The following is a 25,644-nucleotide window of genomic DNA, read 5'->3' as shown; positions in this document are numbered from 1 at the left end:
TGTGCTCCCGGAAGGGGTGGAGCTCGACTCCATCCCCTCTGAGACCTCATTTAAGGGCTGACTCCCACTGAGGCAGCATCTCTTGGAGACTGCTCACCAGTGAGGACTGCCCCAGCTTCTTCAGCTGGTGAGTTTTCCTTTACTTATTCATTCTGTACATTTGCTACCGTCTGTATATTAATAACCAATACACAGTAGCCAAACCCCAAAAGAAATTTTAAAAGAAAGTAAAATATGTTTCTGTTTATTTGTCTACAGCCAGAAATGCTGCAGCAAGAAAGAAAAACTGACATTGAAATTTCTCTGCTTTCGGCCAGTCTTATCTTAACAAGTTGTTAACATGGATATTTTTGTACTGGAAAAGATGCAGTTACCGCAATCCATTAAATATAGTAATTAAGAAAAAAAGAGGCATTATGCAATTGGACAGTTGAGGTTTGATGATCTGTATGTTTTTTAATCAGCAGAAAAGCAGTACTTCTGAAAACAAAATTGATGTGTCCCATTACTACATATAAATAAACAGATTTCCACGGGTTATTAAAACTGCCTCATGGCAGGCATGGAGAAAAACAGCTTAGTTGTTTTGGGGGAGTTCTGCCGACTTGGAGGCTGCATTTCAGGTAACGTTTACATCATATTCAACCTGCAAACTATACAAATCTTCAGCTCTCCATTTGTGAGAGAAGTACATTTTGTTTCTCTTTTCCATAGCAAAGGCATTATAGTTTGCTTTTCAAGAACAGGAGGGAAAACTAATTCTTGATTTCACATTTCTGAAGTTTTCTAACATTTCTTTAAAGCTCTGTGTTCTTTTTCTCATTCAGCCCAGGCTTCTTGAATGAGTTTCTCCAGACTGTTCTGTAATAAATGTCAGGCTTCAGTGATTACCCTCTTCTTAGTTTTGCTTCTCATTAACTAGCTCTCCCTCCAAGAACACTGAAGTAGAGCAGAGCAAACTGCTGGCTAGGGCTGCTCCAGCTTTCTTGAAAGGCAAAGGGTAAGTTAAAGAGAGAATATGTTCATAGCTTGCACTAACACAGCTAAAGCAAAAAACTTCCCCTTTCTTTCCCCTGTTTTTAATATATTCTGTAAATATATTTCCTGTGTAGACTCTAGTAACCAATTAACCCTGTGGGCTCTATAGGGCATGCTTAATATGTGCACCTGAGCGTGAGGTCTTGGTCAGACTCTTCCAAGCAAATCCAGCTTGGGATTTCAGTATGTTAATAATCTGTGTAACAGAGATATAGTTGATGTATTTAAACATTACAGAATATACTGAAACAAATAGAGCTGACCTTACAGTCTTCTTGATTTTAAAATAAATGGTTCTGCATAGCCCCAGTCCTTGGCCCAATCTGGCATCTCACCAATTTCCATGGCTGGCTCTGAGTTGGGTTCTATCATCCTAAGTCATTAAATACTTGATATGTAAATTACAGTAATAACAAAATAATTTCTGCACTCGGTGTTTGTTTTTTTTCTAAAGCTCTTAATTATCCGTTCCTACATTCTCATTTTGCAATCTCACTTGCTCCTGCTTTCTCTGTTTATTTCCCTTTGTCTGTCCGGACTGCACCCTTTCTCCCTGACCTCGTTCCAGGTTACAGTACAGCCTCGATGTTGCAGACAGGCTGGCCGATGAACATGTGCTCATTGGGTTGTATGTCAACATGCTGCAGAGCGTCCCCGCACGGTTAGTGCAGGTTTGGCACTTTGGGGGGATCCAGGAAAGGGACGCTGGTCGGCCATGTGCTCTCCTCATGGCTACCCATGAAGCAGCTTATTATGAGCACTAACCTAAAGGGAACATGTATGTTTGTGGGGTATGTCCTCCCAAAGCTGGTGGAGGTATTGCTGGTAGCGAGGTATTGCGAGTAAATACTTGAATAAAGAGTGACTTTACAAATCAGTTTGGAATGCCACACACCAGTCAGTGAGGGACTTGTCAGTGATAAAGTGTTGACACAATGACTTGATTTTGCATTTTCAGGGCAGTAATGTTTAAGATGATACCTAATTCTTAGCTTCAGCTTACCTTGATAGTGAAAGTGGGAGTAGTACGTACATAATGCCAATAATAGGAATTTGCTTATTAGCCTGGTGAAGGCAGGAGTTCATTTCAATTTTTACTTATGCCAGGTATTGTATTTACATCTAACTGCTTTCTGCTTTGTTTATAGGTATCTTATATACATATACACACCTTATATTTCATTCAGATTCAGGTATGAAAGGTTTTTAAATGGGTGCCTTGAACATAGTTCATTATTTCTGAGGAAGGGAGTATGGAGTCCTGTGCTCCAAGCTACTTCTAAAGCCATATGCTGTCCTAATGCTGGTGGCCAACGGCCTCACAGCTGTTCCTACTGCTACTGCAGAGAATTTCCCAGGTTAGAAACTCCCTGTATGCTGTTACACGTAGAGAAGGCAATAAGCAGCTTCTTCAGGGAGAGAGTGAATGCAGTTGTTCTCTGCAACCTTAGAGAATTGATTTCTGTGTGTAGCTCCTGTTGAAAATGGTAGCTTGCCATGTAGCTGTGCCCTGTGGAGCAAAGAATCTGTATTTGTTGTTCTGGAGCTGCTTTTCTACTCTGCATCCCACTAGAATTTGCCAGTGGAGAGGAAAAAAAAAGGCAAACTGAATTTTAGAGAAGAAAATGAAAACCACTTCCTCAAAACAAAAAGCATTTTGAAAGGGGATTTCATTCCCAGAGCAGCACTTCCAAAAAGCAAGCCTACATAACAGTGTTTACAGAGTGGCCATGAAAACAAGCTGAGTTTAGAGCCGTCTTTGCCCACTTATGATTAAATAGAACAGGAGGAGTTTACCAATACGGCCTAGTTTGACAGAAGGCCCTGCCTTCCGTGGGTGACTTACTCAATAAGGTGATTCAGGAGGCCAACATAGGTTGGACCTGGTTAAGAGTCATTTTTGATGGTGCGCTACTGATGCCATGCCTGTGATTGATTTAGCTTCAGTAAGGACCACCAGTGAGATCCCATTTGAGTGCCCTGCCTAATCTTTACCTTCTTCATCTTCTAAATTTTATCCAGTGTACTGCAACCTGCTCCTTCAAGCCTGCGGGCCCACCTCACCACATGATAGTACATATTTGAATCCAAATATGCATGTAAAATTTATGTGCCGTAGCATCCTTAAAATTTCATGTTTTTAAAGAATGAGTGGACAGTGACTGGTAATGGCATTAATTACTGGAATATCTGATGCAATGTATAGTACGTAGCATCTGATTACCAGCTTTAAATCAATGCAGTCACAGCATCCTCAACTAGAAACAATCTCAAACATTTATAGGAGATACCAATTAGATTTTGATAGAAACGTAACCAAGAGGAACAGCAGTCTCAGTCATGCATCAAACCATTCTGCATTGTCAATTTCAGCTGCAGTGAGACTGATAATAAATGGAATGGTTACATTTTGGTTAAGATGGAAAGAACAAACCAAATGTCACCAGGATGGGTAGCTGAGTTCTCTGCATCATCCGGGGCAGCATCTTCAGGAGAATGGGAATTCCTCCTGTCCTGGTCCCACCATGACTGGATGCAGCTTACTCAAAACCCACACAGCCGTGTTAGGGTGGTGTTGAGTTCAAACTCACTGATGCTACAGCTCAATGTGTGGTCAATTGAGCACAGCACAGAGCTGACCATAATCAGACAGCACTGCAGCAAGCCAGCTCAGCCTTTGAGTCTTCCTGCAACACACTGTGTATGCAAACCCCTACGTGCCGCAGCATGCTTTCAGGTGCTGCTGGTATCTGTCAATGAAAGGAGGAATGATTGGAGGTGCACCTTGAAGACACACAAATACGCTTGTGAGCACAGTACATCAAAGTGTATTGACAGCTGTAAGTAGTGTTTCCAAACAGAACAAGTTAGCTTTTTTAGATAACAGCTCTGGCTAATTTATAGTAGCTAATGATCCAGTATAGTCCAGCTAATGTTTTTGGCTGTTTAAGCATAGCTAATATTCATATTTGATTTTTTGAATTATTTTTCAGTGCTTATCTTTGCCTTTCATCTGCAGTTACTTGATACTGGAATGGGAGAAGTACAAGCTTCCTTTCCATCTCTCATAGGCTTATAAGCTACTTCAGGTTTTATTTAGAATGCAGTTCTCCAGGGCAAATTAAGAAGTAAGAGAAAGACTAATTCATTATTTATAGTAACTGTATGGGTAAAAATAGCACCCCTTAGCCAGTTGCTTTGCTTGTTTTATTCCTAAAGTGTGTTTTAGAGTGTAAAACCAGTAGATGATATTTGTGTTCATTTTTAGTGTCTGATTCTGAAAGAAAAGCTTTTAGCTGCTCCTATTTGTTCTCATAAGTTAGAATTTCTGCCTAGTTTTGCGTATCAGTTTCACATATTCCAGTCTTTCCTTTTAGCTGCAGAATAAGAGAAGATACATTATGAGGAGGAGGGTATTTTCGTTCCATAGAAAGCTGGCTTATGGTTTTTATGTTATGCTGGATATTACTGTGGCGAGTCATATTACTGTACTATAAAAGTGCCATGTTATTCCGTGTTGTTTTAGAAGATGTTAATTACAGAAGCGTGCAGAAGAGCTAACTAGGAAAGCTGGGCTCACTTTGAGCTAGATGGGGAGAAAGTAAAGCTTATCTCTGGGGCAGCTCAGCTTCACAGGCTTCAGAATAGTGGAGCTGGGTTTCTGTTTGAGTCTTCCCATGAAAGGGGAAAAAACATCAGAGACCCTCTGATGATAGAGGAAGTACATAGACACCGGGCTCCCTCAAGTGGAATTAATTTCTATGATTAGATCTGCATACCTTAGTGATACTGACATTTCTGTGGTAAAACATGGGTGATTCTAAAGTAAATTGCAAAGTAACAATAGCAAAGAACTCAGATGATACATCTCAGCTTTAAATGTCTGTAGACCAGAACAATTCTGAAAGTCTCATAGGTAACAAGCAGCGAAGTGCATTGGTGGGTTGCAGTTAGAACACTGTTCTTGTAGCACTAATACTTAGAAACCTAACATTGAATTTGTCAGCGTTTTTCATAGTATATTATTCATTTATTAACTGAGTGAAAGTTTGCATTTTATAGAACAGGCCATTTTATTTGCAGGCCGTGCAAATTCCAATATTGCAAAACTTTCATAAGAGAATGGCAATTCAGAGTCTTTTCAAACCATTGATGGCATCATTTTAAGAATGTCAGGGACCACTGCATCCATAACACCCAGTGCAGAGCATCTGCTGCTGAACAGGCTAATTGGGCACATCGAAAGCATGGGAAATAGGGTGTCTCTCCTCTTCCACAGGCTATCATTCCTATGCCTGGAGTTTTGAGATCCTTTCTCATGGGTATCCTTTAGCCTCTAAAGTATTCTACAGAAGAGCAAAAGTCTAAACAAAAAGTCCTGTTGTAAAGGGAATAGTATTGGTTGTTTGTCAGACCAATTACTGCTGATAATAATCAAGTCTTTAGAGAAATGGTCACTAATGAAGCAGCAGTCTTAAAACAACTGTGTAACTTTTTTAAGACTAGACTCGTCAGCAAACTGTTTATATGTGATGAATCTCCTTTAAAAGGATGCCTGTAAGATTCTCTTGAGGATCCCACATTCTACACACATATTCATAACATTTTAAAGCTTGTGTGTTTTCATTGTATGAAGTTGCTGAAGTAAAAACAGAAGTGAATTATGGCAAATCGGAAATCTAAGACATAAAAGTATTGGCAAGCTAATGCTGCTGTACAGACGTCTGTGCTTAATGATCTCATAGAATAGGTATATTTCAGAATTAAATATATCTCAGACATTGAAATTTAATTTACAGGGAGTTGAGGCCACTGATTTCTGGCGTTCATAGGCCAAATCTGATGCACTGCTTCATCAATTTTATGACATCTGCCTACACATAACTGTATATCAAAGGCATAAATAGGGAATAAAAATCAAAAAGCAGCAGAGCTTTGATTCTTTCAGTGAAGTCATTGTTTTAGGGGTTAGCTCACATCCCAGAGCGGTGCTGCAGATTGTGTTGTGCCAGCAAGCAGAACTATAATCCATTATTTTTCCGGGATGGATAATATAGTTGCACATTGCTGTGAAAAAGATGACTGATGCTCAACGTTTGCTGTTTTCACAGCCATCTGTTAGAATGTTATGTTTTTAGTCATTAAGGAAAAATTTAAAATGAATTTTATTGTCACAAAATTAATCCTTATTACCTGATTTGCATGATCGTTTGTGTCTGTAAGAGTTGCTCCTCCTTTCCTTTCTCGGGATGACATATTGGTACAGTAGGCACAAGTAAGAAGAGAGCTATTTGTGGATTTAGAAAGATCAGAAAAACACCTTTGGCCTGACACTTTCCAGTAAGTAACTCCATTGTATGCTGTCATCCTGCAAGAATCTGAGTAAGAACAGAGTTAAGCTATATGTGCAACAAAATAGTTGAATAACAGAAACCAGAAAAAAGCACAAGCTGAGGTTGCACAGGCCCTCTCACGTTTGACTTCTCATAGCTTTAGTGTTTTTCTAAACTTCCATGTTTGTGGCCTCACACGTTATTGTCAGAATGAGAGAAAGATGTTTATCTCTTTTCCCATACCTCAGCAAGTCATAACAGATCCACACGACTCCCAGCTTTAGTTTAATGATCAATGAATATCAACAGTTACTCATCTTTCCTACATAACTTCTAGATCCCAGTGGACTTAATCAAGCCAACCAAGAGGTGCACACTGTACTTCGTTGAGGTACCTGGGGATATGAACTCATTGAGAATTTTTGGAGAAACATTTCAGTTTTCTTTTATATCTGCTGATTCTTCAGAATTAGAACTTCTTGCTCAAGAATTATTTTCATCTGGCAGGCTTTTCAGGTTCAAGGCACAATTTCTAGCAAAATAATAGGATAGGATGCCCGTGCTCTTGTTTTGTGCACTCCTTTCAGATGTGAAACTCATTCTCCAGCAACAAGCTGTATGTCCTAATTGGTGCATGAGTAGAGAGGCACGTGCCTGTCTCCCTTCAGCCAAAACATCACACGGTTTCCAAGGCATCAGAAGAGAGGGCAGGCTTGCCTCTGTCCAGGATCATCTGCAGGGCTGTCATGTTCCACACAGCAAAACATTCTTCTTACCTTCTCTCAGCAGCTTCATCTTCTTTTTTTTTCACTTGTATATAATGGGCATAATGCAGTATAGAATAGTTTTGGTGGTTCTCTGTGAACTCCTAAGTACTTAGAAGAGGTAAATGTTTTCACTGTATTACTTTTTGCTTGCTCTTTTAACTTAGTAATAACCTCCATTTAAAATAAGGACAGCTGGGAAGGGATTAACCTGCGAGGAGTATTTCCTTTGGCATTGTTAGAAAACAAATTGCAGTAAGATGCAATATTTTAAAGGAATTCAATATATTTGCTGTAAGTTCTTATACTTAATTAGCATTTTTTTTGTCAGTTCCATATGTGACCAAAGCAGACTGTCCTCATAGTAGGTGCTACTAAACTCCTGCATCCTGGCAGCATGAGTTGGGTCCACATTAAAGCCAGTCCAAGGCTGGGATCAGTTGGGCACAACTTTGTCTGAAATCTTACTCCCAAATATCAAGAAAACAAGAATAAAAGAGAAAGTCTGATCATAAGTTCCTAGATCATTGGTTCTAAAGCCATGGTCTGTGAGAGCGTGGTAAGTGCCCTGCAAACCTACCCCTAGGAAATTACTCTTCCACATTTCTCCATTGCTCAGTTAACATCTGCTGTTTTGAACATGTTGGTGATGTTTTGTTTCTGAGACAAGGGTGTGTGAGTGGACAAAGTGGCAGAGCAGCTGCCATGCAAACTGTGCGCTAACGTGTCTGCCCTCCCTCCTCTCCCACCACGAGCAGCGTGCTCGACAGCGCAAGTCGCCTGGATGAAGAGCACAAGCTGATCGCCAGGTACGCAGCAAGGCTGGCAGCAGAAACTTCTTCATCAGTAAGTGTTTTAATTAAAGGGAGGTGCTTTCCTTCTGTCGTGTTCCAGGGGCTTGGCAAGACCAGGGAAATTACGTCTGACAAGCTCCATGGTTAATGGGTTATGTTTCACTAGCCTTCTCATCAAATGTTGTTATATTTTATGAGTAACATTTTATTTAAGTCAAAGAATGCACATATTAATGCATATAATCTATAAACTAATGTAATGGTACTTAAATAAGTACATCAAAGGGAATCTGACATCTTAAACTCAGGCAAAACTGGAAAATATTGTCTAGACAAGCTTTGGCTAAAGGTTAATGGTTTACTGCATTGGAAAAACGAGTGATGAATCCATTTTATTCTTCAGTTCAAATACCACTACCACCAGGGCCTTAAGTGCTGAGGATTTTAAAGAGTGATCTCCAGCAGGATGGCCATAATGACCCGCTGCATTAGCCCTGGCTCTCATTTTCATTTCAGAGCAGTGATTATTCAGCTCTGTGTATCTCAAGACAGAAGGTGATGACAGGCTGAAACCTCGCTAACTGTGTTAGAGGGGGAAGTGGGAGCCTAATCGAAGTATATAAGATCTTAAATGGCATAAGTAAGGTCAGCCTAGTTACTTTTTTTCCATCTCAGCACATTTGGTTGAGCAAGGAATCATAAATGATAGTTAAGTGAAAGGCAGCCGGTCCAGGATGTCAGGAAGCATACTTTCACACTGAGATTTACACTGTGGGGTCAATTGAAAGGGTGAAGCCAGGCTGTGCTCTCGATGTGAGGGAACCCCGTGCAGCCATCTGTAGGTGCAATTTCTCTCTCGAGGAGCAGGTTCAAGGGCTGTTGTGGTCTGCCCCACAGCAGTTCTTTTCTATGGCATGACACACAGCCCTCAGCTCTTGGGCAGCCTGCAGGTGACTATTAATGAGGGACTATTACTGAAGTAATTCATCATGGGGACAAAACTCCCTACTGATGACGTCTCTGAGTAGGAGTTGGTAGAAATCAGGCGTATATAACATGTTTCTTGATAGAAGGGAGAACTGAGGAAACAATGCTTAAGTAGCTTTTAAATAGAGGTGGTCAGAGTAAAATTAATGTATTTCTCTTTGCTAGCCAGGTGCCCATTTCTTTGCACTCTTTGAAGAGACAAGACAAAAGAAAAAATGAAGGTTTCCATATACAAAAATCTGTCAGTGGAGCACAAAGTAGAACCAAGTTAGGAACAGAGTAGGAATGTATAAAGCTTTTCTGGTGGCCGCTGTGCTTTTTAAGGAACCAAATGTATTCATAGCACCGGGCACTCAGGACAATGACTCTGGCTCCCTCAATATCAGGCACCCACCAGCCTGTCTCAGTTCTTCATGCACTGCCCTCCCTGCTTGTTGCAGTGTCAGTGGGAAAATGCACCCACAGCAGAAAAGGTAACACAAAGCTCGCTGACCAATGCAGTAAATCTTCATCCATTTTGAGGGCCAGGTCCTGCAGGAGGAGGTGTCTGGCATCACACAAAGCTGGTCTAGGCTTCACGGGGTTTGGACAGTAAGAAACACTCAGATCACGGCAGCAGCTCAGCAAAGGAACCTTCACTGTCTGATTCTTTCACGCTGATGGAATTACAGAAACATAGAATGGCCTGGGTTGAAAAGGACAATCATCATCTAGTTTCAATCCCTCTGCTATGTGCAGGCTTGCCAACCATTAGACCAGGCTGCCCAGAGTCACCTGAGTGGCTGTCTTTGATAATTACAAGACTTCATATGTCTGTGTGAATTCTTGCCCTGCGTTGTAATTGGTGCAGTACTGAAATACAAACCAGTAGTTGACAATTGCTGAAAAAGTACGCAAAAAGAACATGGCCCAGTAAAACTGAAGTGACCAATGCCTAAGTTAGTAAGAACTAATTCAATTCCCACCTCATTTTATTGGGAAAAAAGGGACTTTCAGAAGTATTACATTGCGTATGGGAAGACTTGGCTGAGTGGGCTGTGCATTCAGACTGAAACCTGGACACAAAAGCCTTCAAATTGAGAGTAAAACCCAACTTTTGAGGGAAGGAAGCACTGCTGAAATGGAAGCACATCCTCTTCTTTTTGGAAAGAGAAGCTGTTTTTTTGTCAGCGCCTTCCTCTTGTCTGTAGTGTCCATACAGCAGCTACCTGCTGCAGGGCCATTCCCTCAGCTTTTAGATGGTGGGGCTAAGAAAACTCCCAAAGGAAGGGTGGAAAGACTGGACTGGAAACACTCCATTATTCACTGTAGCACCTGCACTGCTAGCTAGCAGAGGAGCCTTGCTGTTTCAAAGCAAAACATGGATGATCTCTGTAGGTGGACACGCATGGTACTGTGTGTTCTGTGAGCAGGTCTCTTGTGTTGAGCTTGTGGGTGCCCACTGGCCATCCCTTACTCAGCAGCCCCCTCTTTTACAGCAGCAGCAGGCACAGCAGAGAGGGGCAGCAGACATCTCCTTCACCATTGATGCAAACAAGCAGCAGAGGCAGCTGATTGCAGAGCTTGAGAATAAAAACAGGTAAGCATCCCCAGGGCTTTGCATGGCCCCATGTGTTGTGTGTTATTTTCTACCATCACTTCTGTGCTTTATACTTAAATACATGTATATACCTCCCTAGCAAAAAGCAGAGGGCACAAAGAGGTCCACAGAATGTGACAGAGGCTTTAAGATCCCCAGCCACTCTTTTCTTTAATGAACCTGCTGTTAAATGACATGGTACAATCATTGTAACTTTATTTTTCACAGCTGCTGTTTGTTAAGAGTCTTTAAAAATGCCTGTCCTGTTTCGAAACCAAATTAATTTTGGTCTGGAACCTCTGTAGAGCTATAACACAAGATGATAAAAGGATTAGTCATCTTGGTAATGATATGTTCCCCTGCATTTATTTATAAAGAAGATGGTTAGAGCTCCCCAGAACACAACCTGCCTGAGAAAGGCCTGCAGAAAGGTTAGCAGCAGGTGAGGGTACTGATGAAATCAGGCACTACATTCAGATGTAAGTGGGACTGAGGGATGGTGCCTGGGGGAAATGGGCTAGCCACCTCCAATGGGAGTGACACCCACGTGCTGTCAGCAGAGCGTCTGGCCCTAGGTATCAGACTGCCTGATGTCGTGAGATGTATGACAGCAGAGCTCTGCTTTTACTGCTGGACTGTAAAACAGGACAGCCCAAACCAGATGGTTTCCTATTGCAAGCCCTTCATGGCCTTCTGTCATGGTGTAATGAGCCACCAGCTCCAGTCTCCATTTGTCTTTCATAGTTGGAGTCTGCCTCCTGACCGTCTGGTACCCAACACGTTGTGCAGGAGAGAAAAAATCACAAAGGTTTCAACCTTCAGCTGTGAAGCTTTGTGTACGCACTCTGACAGCCTTCCAGGGATGGCATGCCTGTCAAACAAGCCCTGTCAAAGTGCTTCTCCATAAATCAGTGACCATTCTTGGATCTGTGCTTACTCTACAATCTATATATGTATATACTCAAGATGGGGCAGATATTATTTTGTTCTTTGTTAAGTTCAAGTGGTACTAGAAATATTCCTGGGGAAGAAATAGAAAGGAGCATTTTACTTAAGCATATTGTTATTTCATGTCTACTTCTGGCTTTGGGGATCTTGAGGAATTGCTTCCCTTTTATGACAAAGTCCTAAAATCTTATTTTAAATATATCCCAGGCTTCTTCTTTTGTTTGGAGCCCGATCACTAAATCCACATCAGTTAAAAGCTGAGTACAGTCACACTTCTTCTCCCCTAGAGATGCATAGTGAGCTGGTTTTGTGCAAAATGACTGACTTGTCATCTGCTTGTTCCCTTTCCCAAGAGAAATCCTGCAGGAGATCCAGAGGCTGCGACTTGAGCATGAGCAAGCATCTCAGCCCACACCAGAGAAGGCACAACAAAATCCCACCCTCCTGGCAGAGCTGCGGCTCCTCAGGTAAGTGCACAGCAGTAAAACCTCCAGCAGCTCCTCTGACAGCCTTGTAGCAATAAGGGAGGAAGTATGAGGTAAACCTGGCTTATGCTTTTTGGGGCCTTTTTAATGTAAATATAACACTGCATTTTTTTCTCCCATTTCAATGCAGGCTGTGATCCTAAAAGTAATTAAGCTTATGCTTTAAGCAGCATGCATGAAGAATCTCACTTATTACTCATCTACATTAAATTAAGCCTATGCATTGGTGTTTGCAGAGTTAGGCCTTTAGGTCATTTGGAATAGGTCCCCAAAGCCTTGTCCAAGTGTCATTAATCATATGGGAAAAATGTTCCTCTGTCAGAGCAAATGCTTCTACAAAGTCTTCTCATCTATGCTAAAGTAAATATAGAGTTTCATGAAAATACAGCCAGAATTAGACGTTAATTTTTGGAAAATTCCCCATACTTTGAACTCAAAGGAGAGGTCAGTTCTCTTCATCGTGCATAACCAGACTGCAGAGCTGTGCTCCATGCCATGTGTGGAAGGAGGAATAGCAACGTCTGCTGCAGCTGAGGACCTGGAGAATCATTTCTCACATTATCCCACTAAGCTAAAACCATTGATATGGATGTGTCTGCATGTTAATTAGGATATTCTACACGAATATGCTAATTGCATATTATATATAAATATCAAGTTGAAGAAGAACAGTTGGTGCAGATCTGGAGACTCCCCGTGTGTCCCAAAGTTCATGTAGTGAGAGCCAGGCTGGGAACCCAGTAAGAACTATTCAAAACACTTAATCTATTTAGAGAATAGAGTGCAAATCAGTTCTGGTGAAACAATGCTAGATTACTTTTTATTCCCCTGGCCCAAGCAGCAATTCTCTCATGAGAAGACTGAAGTTTTTTGGCCATGTAGCTCTTCCTCTTTGCACTGGAAATATTTTTGTTGCCTAATTCATAACTGAAGGAAATTACTGTAGAAAATGATTCTAACTTCTCTCTTTACAAATACTGTACAGTTTTATTGCTACGTTTTTCATGCTAAAATATTTTTCTCTTTCACAAATGTTTGCTTTCCAGTCTGAAAACAAACAGCTTCTTGATTTCTGAGTGATTTTAGTGTGTAATTACTCCTAGATATCCACAGGCAACTGATGTTCTGTGAGAGTTTAAGATACAAAACTGAGCATGATGAAAATGCACACAGTGCACAAAACATGCTAATGATGTGGCTCCTTTTGTATATCAAGCTGAACCTCTATTTTAAGCAGTTTCAGAAGATCAGCTTTCTATGTAGTTGACAAAATTAATTATCAAGAAAATCCAACACAGATAATTAGTCCTCCAGAAGAGTAAATACAACCTAGCAGTGTTGTTATCTGATCCTCACAATACAGGTGAGAGCACACACGCTAACCTGTAGAAATCAATGATATTTATATCAGTGTCTGCTCGTACAACTTAAAGAGAAGGTTCAAATCAGATTTTCTGGTCTCTTTAAATATAGGAAACGTATTTATTGTTGCTGATTCTGTTCTTCCTGAATAGAATAGGAGAGAATTGGACTAGACTAGACTAGTTCAGTTGCAAGGGACTCATGAAGATCATCTGATCCTACTGCTCAGTCACTTCAGGGCTAACCAAAAGCTCATGTGTATTAACAAGGGCATTATCCAAATACTTTCTAGAACACTGACAAGCACAGGGCATCAAACACCTCTCTAGGAAGTCTGTTCCAGTGTTTGACCACCATCAAGGTAAATAAATGTTTCCCAGTGCCCATTGTGATCCTCTCCTGGTGCAGCTCTGTGCCATTCCCATCCTGCCATCAGTTCCCAAATTGCAGAGCCATGCCCCTCTCTGCTTCCCCTCCTCAGGGAGCTGCAGAGAGCAGTGAGGTCACCTCTAGGGCTGCTCTTTTCCAGACTGGGCAACCCATTGCCTTCAGCCTCTCCTCACAGGACACCAGTTACAGATCTGTTCCCTAGACACTTTTAAGTAACTTAACACCCTTTTTGTATGGTGAAGACCCAAACAGCACACAATACTCTAGGTGAGGCCTTTAGGATAAAGTCATGTTTTACAGGTAGTGCAAGGATAATGGCATAGTGTTTTTATTTGATTTGCAGCATAGTAATGTATAAGATATACCCAAGATATACCTTTTTCAACATTAACAGTTTTAATTACATCATGGCTTCCAGCAGGCAGCAATTCTATATTGTATTCATTTGGGGGACCTCTCATACAATGCTGTGTCAGTGGAACACGTGGTGCTGTGCATCCCGATGGTGCACTGGAGCTGTACAGGATCAAATCTACTGCTGGCCGTGGGGCACAGACTGGCTGCCACACATGGGGTGGCCCAGTATTCACAATGCCATAGGACCAGCACTGGACATGGAGCCCAAAGAGCTATTTCCAAGCAATTACAGTTCTGCTGTGCGATAGTCTTATGCTTGCTTTCTGAAAAGGTAGGAACAAATGCAGTTAGTTCACTGTGGTTTTCTGGCTGAATTTTTGAACTCTTTCAGCTTCTCTCATATCTTGCCCTGTGCAGTGCCCCTGCTGTAATTTCCTGCCCTTCGGGGCATGGCTTTAATTTCTCCTGACAGTTAGCAAGGTTATTAACTAGAGAGATTCACAGATAGAAAAATGAAATCACTGCCAAGCATTCCCACAAGGGAAAATGAACACAATCTTGAACTCTATTTGCTGTTTGGAGAAGGATCTGTGTCAATGTCTGTCTTTTTCTTAATTGCTGTACTCAGTCTCACGAATATTCTTAGTATGAGGGAACTCCATAGCCTACACATAGCCCTGCTTTCTAGTCACTGAATGTGGTTAAGAGCTGCTGAGGGTTAAGGTCTGATCCTATCTGCTTGTTTCTCAGACAGCGGAAGGACGAGCTGGAACAGAGGATGTCCGCTCTCCAGGAGAGCCGAAGAGAGCTTATGGTTCAGTTAGAAGGCCTCATGAAACTGCTGAAGGTAAGGAACTGCACTTGATACTAACTAGGAGGAAGGGCAGAGGCCTTTCCTTTGACAGAGAGACAAAGTGCAGGATTTTGCAGAACTTGGCTGTTTTCATGATAAAACTTGGCTCTTTGACCTCCCCTTTCTTTTTTTTCCTCTTTTTTTCCCCTCATTTTTATCTTTTATCTTCAAATTCAGGGCTTTTAAATGATGATCAGATGATGGGGTTCCTGCAATAACGCATCATCGTTATCATCTACTGCTAAATGGATGGAACAGTAGAGTTAGGCTCCATACTATGGAGTAAATAACACAGTCATTTGAGTAACAGTGTAGAGTGATGCTATACAGCCCCATTTTGCTCATTTGCAGAAGGATTTGACAGTGTCTCTGGACCTCAGTCTGTCAGTCTCTGAAACTGCATCCCCAGTAACACTTGATCATCTTCATAAATGTAGAAACAAACCTGTGTTAACGGGATGAAACATACCTCCAGAAAGGATCTCACTTAAAAGCTGAGGTATCGAAACGTGCACTTTTAAGAGAGGCTAGGGTAAGGTTGAGAGTACATCTTTCTTCAAATCTCGTTCCATTTTTCCTGCTATGCCTCAGGAGAAACAGTGCCAGAAATTCACGATGAGAGAAAGAATTCTGAACGGTGTGAGAGTGTTTTCCTTTTTGCTATGCCAGATTTAATGAGCGCATGGAAATTCTGTGCAGCTTGGGTCAAATGTGGCTCTGATAAAAGCAGAGAGCATTTCAAGGAAATCCATTAAGCAATGTGTATTTGCATCAAATGATGTCGGACCCCTTAAGTTATTTGCATCTCCTCAGACACAGTCTTCTGCAGCCACAGTGCATTGGTGGCACCTGAGCAGCAAGGCCAACCAAACACCCAGCAGATTTTTGCAAGCCAGGAGTAGACAAGATGCTTTTCCCTCCATCCATGAAATACTTCACAGCTGCAATTAGTGGTCAGGTCAGCCTGTTGTCATTGCACTGCCTGAACAAAGAGAACATAGAGCTGGAGGCTGCAGTAGCTTTCTGCACCCTTTACACTGGTGTGGTGTTTCAGACTGCTCAGAGATAGGACCATCACCTGGACACGTGCTCAGCTATCACAGTTTAAGCTTAAATCTGTACTCCACATTTTTTCTTCTATTCCTCTCTTACGTGCTGGTTAATCTAATGTGCTGATCCTCTTTTTCCTTAGGAAGAAGAATTGAAACAGGCAGTAAGTTGCCTACTTACTGGAGACCTCACTAACTCCTAATTGTGATTGTGTTCTTGTCATTTATTTTACTTCCTTTGCTTGAAATGTGTGCATATTCCTTTGACCAAAATTAATATCTTGCATTTCTTTCACACGTTATTTTCAAGTTTGTTGGAGCAGTTTTCGTAATCAAAGCCCTTAGAATGTGAGTCATGACCACAAGGAGTCTTGATCTTATTCTCACCCTTCTAAATAAGGACGTTTATTATGTAAAAAAAACCCAAAACGTATGTAGTGAAGGCAACCTCGTATATGAATTAAAGAGCACTTCCACCACAGAAAACGTTTTGAAAATGCAATGAGAACTTTGGAACGATCAGAAAAATAGAACGGAGTTTAGATTAGAACATTGAACTTGAGATCCAGGAAAGTCAAGGCATTGTGTACACATCTTCCAAAGCCTGCAATGAGAGTCACAGTCCTGTTGGTCTTCAGTACAGTCTTATAGTTTCTGATTGTTTTCTGTCACCTACATTTAAAAGGGCAGTTTTAAATTTGAGATGATTTAGTTTGTTTGGAGCTTTTTAGTATTGAAATGGGTCTTGGAGTAATACTAGGCTACAAAACTCCCTTTTCAGACAGCAGTCTGATTTATAAGTCCAAGAAAGAAATGAAACCTCCAGGTTTCATCAGCAGAAATATAGTTAAAAGTCTGAAGTATTCTGTCTGTGATGCAGCAAGCAGGGTTTGTAGGCAATACGTATCACATAGTGCTTTGCATTTTGGCTGATTTTTATAAAGTATCCATCTGTGGCACCCAAAAGTAAAATCTGACCAAATACTGATCTTTAAAGTCCCTTCCATCTCAAGCCATCCTATGAAATAGCACCTCTGTGTAAGAGCAATCCTTATAGTTCTATGTAGCAGCGTTAAAAGGATCTTCCATTCACAAAAGAGAAGCTCCCAACATGAAGAGTTTCCCTATTATATAGAATGTTCAGTGGACAGTATAAGTGAAAGCTTATTTTGGGGTTATTATGGCATGTGAATTTTTCTTCACGGAGTAATAGCCATGCTGAATATAAGGTGATGGTGCTCAGGAATTACTCTCAGTTTCCACGCAATGATCCTCATTACACTGTGCCATTTTGTGATCTGTTGAGAGAAACAAGATTAAATTAATTTCTGGATGAATTCAATTGGAGTGAGCCATCTGGCAAATCATCTAACGCTTATGAACTTTCTATTTCTCTGCTGCCCTTCCTTGAGAAAGGATAATGAGTTCTTCATGTCCATGTAGCTTCTTCACCGCCTGACGAGGCTGCAGGATGCTTGCACATCTGTGATCCCTGCTCAGCCCCGGCAGAGGGAGCAGTGCACCAAAACTCCTGCTTCCACTCCGAGCCTTTTCTCCTAAGAACGCGTCATGTTTAGTGATGGGAAACTTTCTCCTGTCTAGCAAGGGTTAACTTCAAATCCTGATTACGTTAACTAGAGGTGGTGAATTAATTAAAACACAGGTTTTCCTAAAAGGCAACAAAACATTGACAACTGAAGCCAATTACAGCATAAAACCTGAAGTCGTCTACATTTTGGTGGTCACTGTCCTAGCTTCTTTTTCAGCATGTCCTAGTCCTCATCTGGCACGACTGGGCTACTTTGGGAGCAATTAGGTGCTTGATTTCTACGCTCAAATTAGCAAGGAGTCATTAGTGGTGGTCTCTGCTGTTTCAGAAGCTCCAGCCTATGAAAGCTACATTTCACCTGATAGCCCCTATGCAGGAATAACACTCCTGTTCCACAAATTCGGGCTGAGCTGTAACTAAGTAGAATAAGGGTTCATTTCTCTTTCATCAGGCGTCACCTATTATCTATCTATTTCAGCATTGCCTTCATTACTTCTGTGTGATGTTGCCCAAACAATACAAAAATTGAAAAGTTTTTAGCTGGACAGCGAGATCCAAAAATCTTCATTCCTTTATGCTTCACAAACACTTTGTTCAAAAACTGAAAGCTTCAGATAAGAAAACACTGTTTATAGTAAACACAAGGTCTCAGCCATAGCTGTAAAGCAAATTTACATTTCCCTTGTGGGAAAATTCCAGTGAAGGAGTACTGGCAGGCATCTGTTATTTTTAGTAAATAGAATGCCTGTTATGGAGTCCATTCCTTAAATGTAACTTGGTTATAGGAAACAAATTTCATCCCTTTTTTTTTTCCATATTCTCTGAAAGTTCCACTGTTGGTGTTTCCCAGAACTATGACCAAAGGCAAAGGGGAGCTGAGGAAAAAGGGCAAGCAAAGGAGGGATCTGGGAACAAGAAATTCTTTAGAAGCTCTGTTTGATAGAGGAGTTGAAGCATAGAAAGTTGTAGCTCCCAGGTGCCTTGCCTAACGTGCAGGGGATGTGACCTCCGAGAACCTTGGATCATCTCAAGGGTGCTTTTTGCTCAGCCCCTTGTGGACCAGAGTTCAGTATTGCTGCTTCTGTGGGGACAGATGATTGCAGAAACAGGAGAGCATCTGGCCATTATATATTTGACTTCCCTTTCATCTATCATTTAAATGTTCTAGAACTGATCATTAGAGGAATTTTATATATTAAATCCTTTATTCTTCCATCAGTAATGTGCTTATTCCTCATAAACCTTGATGTCTCTCTGGTGATAATGTCTCTTAGAAAGGGGTGATAGAAACGAACAAATAGCCTAGTGTTCTGATACATAATTTATGGTTAGGAGCAGGGATTTATAAAAGTCTCAAGGGCAATGCTGCCTTCCTTCCATTATGGGCTGCCACTGTCTTTTCTTAGTATATATTTGCCAAGCCTTATCTAGGCCACTGTGGCAACCACTTCAGGAGTCAAAAGAAATGGCATGGGAGTACTTAAGAAATCCTTCTAAATTCTCAAAATGAACATGGGGTAAGGGAGAGACAGCCCATATGTTGCTTTTCTCTGTAAATGAACAGGCGTACAAGTTATAGTTGCTGTGTAAAAGTTTTCCAGCCACCTCTGTCCTCCAGGATTTCAGTTGTTAAGGATGTGTGCAGCTTGGCATGAGCTTGGACATTCATTTTTCCTTACGTGGACCTGCATTCCCAGGGGCTCTGAAGCAGTCAGGGGAAAAGGCACTTTTGTCTCTTGGTATCACTCACCCTGGTAAAAATTATTATTTCATAAAGTCTGCTTGAATTTCAACTAAGTGATACTAACCACGAGGTGCTAACAGCATGATATTTTATATGGCTGGTGTGAAAACATATTAGCTTCCAGCAGCTGAATCCAAAGACAGGATTTGAAATGGCCTCGTCACCACAGTGTTTTGGGGCTGCCCCGGTATATCCTGCAGAGCGAACAGTTTAACGGTGTATGATTTAGGAGTGGCTTAAAATAGTTCTCTAGGCCCAAATAAAAGGCCTGAGGCTGCATTATTTATTGAGCGTGTCAGCCTTCATGTGGCTGAGAGGCTGCCCAGGACCAGTGGGACTCTGTGAGGAGGTGGAGGGCCCGGTGCCCTCAGTGCAGCATCACTCCCCTTCTCACGGTCAGAATCATTACGTTATGTTTTACCACACGTGCATGTGTTTATTGTGTTTGGTGTTTATTAACTTGGATTTCTTGATTTATTTTTAATTTAGCTGCCTGACATTTTCCCATGTTTTGGGAAAGTCAGATCTTCACTCGTATTTTCCTACTTACTATTTTTGTACACTGGAGCATTGCTGTCTGCAAAACAAACAATTGACTCCTGTGCATTTCTTTTTAGCATTACATAGCCCATCTACAAAGAGCACGATGCCTTTCTTCTGAGGACAAGGGCTCTCACAAGGACTCATTTATCTGCTTGGTTGTTTTGCAGACCCAAGGGGCAGGCTCCCCCCGCTCCTCACCCAGCCACACCATCAGCCGACCCATCCCGATGCCCATCAGGTCTGCCTCTGCCTGCTCCACACCCACCCACACGCCTCAGGACTCTCTGACCGGGGTGGGAGGAGATGTACAGGAAGCCTTTGCGCAAAGTAAGTCTCATTAGGAGCTTGTCTGAGGTACTCGGAAACTGATACGCGGAACTGTTGTGTTGTGCGGTTAATGACTAAATGAACTTTTAAGTTGCATGCACTGAAACAGAACAAAACAAACATTTTTCCCCTCTGTACTCAGCACTGGTGAGCCTGCACCTCAAGTAATACATTCAGTTTTGGTCCCCTCACTGGAATGTGTCTGGAGAGGTGCAGCAAAGCTGTGAGAGAACTGGGATTGTTCAGCCTGGAGAAAAGGAGGCTCAGGGGAAACGTTATTGCTCTCTACAGCCCCCTAAAAGGAGGTTGTGGTGAGGAGGGGGTCAGCCTCTTCTCTCTGATAACAGCAAGAAGACTAGAGGGAATGGCCTCATGTTGTCCCAGTGGAGGTTCAGGTTGGATATTAGGAATAATTCTTATCCAAAAGAACAGTGCTGCAGTGGCACAGGCTGCCCAGGGAGGTGGAGCAGTCACTGCCCCTGGAGGTGTTCACAGACCATGTGGATGTGGCACTGAGGGATGTGGTCAGTGGGCATGGTGGGGGTGACTGATGGTTGGACTGGGGGATCTTAGTGGTCTTTTCCAACCTTAATGAATAAGACTATGATTCTGTGAATCCACAACTGTGTTTCACTGTCAAATATCTACTTTGTCAGCTGTCACACCTTGTTTTCCAGGCAGGCAGGTAAGCAGAAACTAGACAGCTATGTCATTTAATGAATTATTTTAACCAGAATAAGAAGAGTTGTCACTGACCTCAGCAAGGCATATTTTCAGTGTGGTTTTTTTACATGAAGACTGCTAAAGAATATATGCTACAACCATAGAATGAGTTCAGGTAGGAAGAGCTCTGCAGGCTACCACATCCTGCCCCAAGAAAGCCAGCTGCAAAGCGAGATGCAGTCGTTCAGGACTTTCACCAGCTGAGCTCTGGACGCCTCCCATCGTGCATCTTCCACAGCCTCTGCTCCAGTGTTTGACTTCATCTCTTATGTAAATATTTTGTCCTTACATCTGAGTGTCCCTTGATGCAACCTGTGGCTGTTGTCCCTTGCCCTTTTGCTTTGTGCCTCTAAGGTCTGACTAGACTAAACAGGAACCAAGCTAGGGAATCTCTTCCTCTGATTTTTCTTATTACTACTGAAGGCTACACCATGTTTCTCATTCCTCATTCCACTGTCTTGTCAAGTAGCAATAAATTTTCAACTGTTTTGAATTTGTAAGGCCACAGGTTAAGTGATTATGTTGGATGCAGAAGAAAGCAAGTAGCTCATGTGACCTGAATGAGGAAATAATCCCTTCTTTTTTTTTTCCTTTTTTTTTTTTGGATCTGCTTTATTCTAAAAAATATACCTCACTTCAGTTCTTTTATTCAAGCTCTTTTGCCTTGTGAAAATGTAAGTGGGACTTTGGAGTTCCCCTGCCAGAGTGAATGTGTGTTTGTTCCTAAGAACCCAGTTCAGCCCTCATGCAGCCCTACCCATATTCTTCTCCAGGTGCTGTCTCTCTGTATCTTACAGCAAGGTCAAATCTATAATGCAATGAAGAGCTCTCTACCAAAATGCTAATCAGTTCATATATTGAACATGTTTTACTTAGGTGTAATTCCTAATCCCAGAACACCAGGCTGATGGATACCTCATTTTCTGTGAGAAAAGAAACAGTCAAGACATATTTTCCTTTTTCTTCTGTGAAAATAAATAAAAAATAAATAAATAAATGACAAAGGCAAAAATTTGGGCCACTAACACCAACGTTGTTGCAATTTCTTCCAGAGCAAAGACTATGAGAAATAAGATAGTGGTGACAATAATGTATCCATAAATAACGCTAATTTGCCTCAGGCAAATGCTCTTAAAGTATATAAATGTGTTTTATTCAAGAAGGAAAGCAGTATAAAAAGGTAAGTGATCGCGTTTAAAAACTGCAGCATTTGATGAATATCTGGCTTTATGTCATTTACCACATTCCCTAGGCAGGGAGGTCAAAACCACAGAACCCGAAACCAGCTACTCTGTCACATCTTGACATGCTGTGCTCCATTCTGCACTGCACCAGCAGAGACCTGCCTCCATATACATAATGCAGACAAGCCATAGCTAAAGCACCATTTCTCTTGCTTTTTTTCTCTGTAGAGTTTGCCACAGTTTAGAGATATAAATCCAAGACAGCTCTAGGGAGGGAGTTGGATATCTGAGTGTTTGTGTGTGAGAGAGAGATTAACCACTTTGATTTACACTCCAGGAATCATCTGCTAACAGCGGTATATTAAAAATAACAAAATTAAAATAAAGGAGTAGGAAAAAAACGTTAGGGTTTGGAGCTTTTTAAATATGTTATTTTACGTTCAACCCATTCTGAAGAATCTACAGCAATTGAATCCCACACGTTCCTGTGAATAAATCAGTCTGGAAGATACGAGGTTCTGTGGGATATACTGATTATTCGGCCACAATAGGAGCTATGTTTGGGATCTGAGGGAGTGAAGCATACGTTACCAACAGCCTGCTCCTAGGGAAGGAGTTTTTCATGCAGCTCACAAGAATCCTCCATGATTAATGATTAAGGGAATATTGCCAGGTCCAGCGGGGAAGCACTTCTAGATTCATTATTAAAAAGAGTTTAAAAGCAGCCTGGGGCTGTTAAGAGAGGCAATAGTGCTTCTTTTATTAAAAAAAAAAAAAAAGTAAATTATGAAATATACAAAAAAGTCCTTCAGCCAGAGCAGAGGCTGAGAGGGAGCAGAGTAGGAAAATCCATATCAATCTTGATGAGGTCAAGTGTGTTTCTTCAACATTTGCCATAATTATCTGGCAAATATCTAGCAATAATGGTGTCATTAAACAGAACTGTGGGAACTTATAGAAAACACTTCATTTCTTTCCTCCTCCCCCACAGACATTTTAAATGAGTTCACGCTGGATTTAATCTTCCAGACCTGGTCTGCTGGTGCCACCGCACAAATGCAAGCTTGATGGCAATGAATAATCTCCACATATCTGGCATTGTGATTAAATGAAGCATGAGGGTAGGCTTCTGCTCTTGCATACAGCATAAGTAAATGAGGCCATTCTGCAGAGAACTCTTCTGCACGTGTCCCTCGTGAGGTCTTTGATACCGTGAATCACCACAATGGCAGTTTTCAAGCAGGGTTAAAACTGCTTTGAACAGGAAAATATGTGTCTTGTGAAGAATATTAACACTGTTTTGTCTGTCTCTTGCTTCAGGTGCAAGGCGAAACTTAAGAAATGATTTGCTGGTGGCAGCAGATTCAATCACCAACACGATGTCTTCTTTGGTAAAAGAACTAAATTCTGGTGCGTGAGGCTGAAGAGGGTGGATAGTCAACACACTGATGTTTCATATATATATTTGTAAAAAATGAGAGCTAAGAGCACACAGACCAACAAAGAAAGCAGTATAATGTAGTTTCAAAGCTTCTTATGCTTATAGAAAAAGAAGTCTCCAAATAACAGTTTCAGAATTCAGGAGTTTTGAAAGCCATGGTTGTAAAGATACAGCTGAATGCAACAAAAATTCATTGAGAAGTTTGCCCCTTGTTTCTTAGGGAAATGGCCTTTTCAGGGAATGGTTGTACCTGAGAGAAAACTTGATCAGTGGCTGTGAAAGCACCCTGGTTGATGTCAACTTTCCATTCCATAAAGAGAAGTTTCCATTTAGAGAGATGACTGGGGTGGCATGGAAGAGGAATTTCAGTCTTTAGAAATTTCAGTCAATACAGAATATGTAGAAACTGATGTAGAATGCAGTATATAGTATACTCATAAAGATATCCTACCTAATAAGCTAAGTAAGCAAAAGCTTCACTATTCTGTCCCGCCACAAGAAGAAGACAGTCAGATCTACAGATACATATAGAAATGTATTCTATGTTCTACTGCATTCACTGTGATGAGTTGACCATCCTAAGCTGGAAAGACAGAGAAAGGTTTAGAGGAATAGACTGGTACACTTGATCTCGTGAAAGTTAAATGGAAACATCTCTCAACTTTGCTTTCACAGAAGTGGGCAGTGAGACAGAAAGCAACGTGGATTCTGAATTTGGACGGACTCATTTTGATGACCTTGTTCCATCTCCAACATCTGAGAAGGCTTTCCTTGCACAGATCCATGCCCGGAAGCCAGGATACATCCATAGTGCTGCTGCCACTGGATCCATGCGCAGTGACATGTGGGTACCTGCTCGATTCACCTTTGTAATCTCACTCTTTTTCTACTGAAGAAAATATGCAGCATGAAATATTTTCTCACCCTCTCAACTACTTGAATACCCAAAAAAGCCTAAATCCAAATGAGGACAGCTTTATGAATAGACAGTAGTAAGCTACTGTTCTCAAGTAAGTACACTTGAAAGGACAGAACTTAGGATGCCTTCAGGTGTGAGATGTCTCATGTCAACTCTGGGACAATTGGGCAGTGGGGAGACTGTGGGACAGCTGTGCCCCTTAATATGCTCTGCAATCCCAATCCCTGCTTATCCAGACCTAAGAGCCTTCTGGAGCACACTGAAAAAAGAAATAGTGTTTTTTTGGTGTTTGTTTTTTTTTTTTTTTCTGGGGAAGACAGGATGCTTTTTTATTGACCAACTCAATTGATCAACAGACCAATTTATTTTTAGAACCAGAATCTTATCAATAGGCATCCTTCCAGTTATTTTTAGTTCTATCTCTTACTTGTTATTTTACTCTCAAAGTAGTTGTTGAGGACTTATTTCCATACACCCGAAACACCTTCAGCAGAATATACCCTTTGGTCTACCTCATCAATACAAGACCATTGGAGAGGGTAAATAACAGCAATGTTTTCCACTTCCAGGACATTTTTACCTGGTGGTAAATGGTGCTGGAGCAAGGGTTTCCCACTGTCCTCAAACTTTGCAATAAAGGGAGGTTGTATTCATTCTGAATGTCACTCATCTCAGGAGCCTGTTTATGAATGATCGTCTTTAGGGTTACAGAAGACGGAGATCCTTTTGTCAGAGCAGATGATGAAAATTATGAGAATGACTCTGTCCGCCAGCTGGAGAATGAACTGAAGATGGAGGAGTACCTGAAGCAGAAGCTGCAGGATGAGGCGTACCAGGTGAGAAAAGGAGCTGACCATACCACTCCATAAACAAGAAACAATTACATTCCAGAGCTGCCCAGAGCCCTTGTTATCCTGTCCTGGGCCCTAGGGTGTGATCTCTTCTCAGTTACTAGAGCAGCCATATTCAAATAATAATGGAGTTGCAGGGCCTGGAAGGGACCTTCAGAGACCATCATGTCCAACCACCTGCTGATGCAGATTCCCTTCAGTAGGTCACACATGTAGGCATCTAGATGTATCTTGAATATCTCCAAAGGAGACTCCACAACCATTCTGGGCAGCCTGTTCCTGTGCTCTGTCACCCTCATTGTAAAGAAGCTTGTCCACATATTTGTGTGGAACTTCCTGTGTTCCAGTTTTTGACCATTGCTCCGTGTTGTATCACTATGCACCACAGAAAAGAGTCTGTCCTCATCCAGATGCCTCCCACACT

At 41.5% G+C, this 25,644-nt stretch overlaps 1 protein-coding gene across 8 annotated transcripts in view; it reads left to right on the top strand.

The window, feature by feature from the left end:
• DTNA (dystrobrevin alpha) overlaps positions 1 to 25,644 on the top strand; it is a 219,347-nt gene that overhangs the window by 182,196 nt on the left and 11,507 nt on the right. For 5 of the 8 annotated variants that reach the window (XM_072330605.1, XM_072330607.1, XM_072330609.1 and 2 more), the window contains 8 exons: positions 7,894 to 7,981; positions 10,395 to 10,495; positions 11,797 to 11,910; positions 14,788 to 14,884; positions 19,943 to 20,102; positions 23,330 to 23,419; positions 24,126 to 24,294; positions 25,073 to 25,205. In XM_072330605.1, the coding sequence (XP_072186706.1) occupies positions 7,894 to 7,981; positions 10,395 to 10,495; positions 11,797 to 11,910; positions 14,788 to 14,884; positions 19,943 to 20,102; positions 23,330 to 23,419; positions 24,126 to 24,294; positions 25,073 to 25,205 (952 nt within the window). The remainder of the gene's footprint in view (positions 1 to 7,893; positions 7,982 to 10,394; positions 10,496 to 11,796; positions 11,911 to 14,787; positions 14,885 to 19,942; positions 20,103 to 23,329; positions 23,420 to 24,125; positions 24,295 to 25,072; positions 25,206 to 25,644) is intronic. The other 3 variants (XM_072330610.1, XM_072330604.1, XM_072330611.1) reach the window with 1 other exon arrangement.

Source organism: Excalfactoria chinensis, chromosome 2 (assembly GCF_039878825.1).
Source record: "Excalfactoria chinensis isolate bCotChi1 chromosome 2, bCotChi1.hap2, whole genome shotgun sequence".
NCBI lineage: Eukaryota > Metazoa > Chordata > Aves > Galliformes > Phasianidae > Excalfactoria > Excalfactoria chinensis.
Note: the sequence above shows the minus strand (reverse complement) of the source record. Positions and strands in the feature narration are given on the sequence as shown.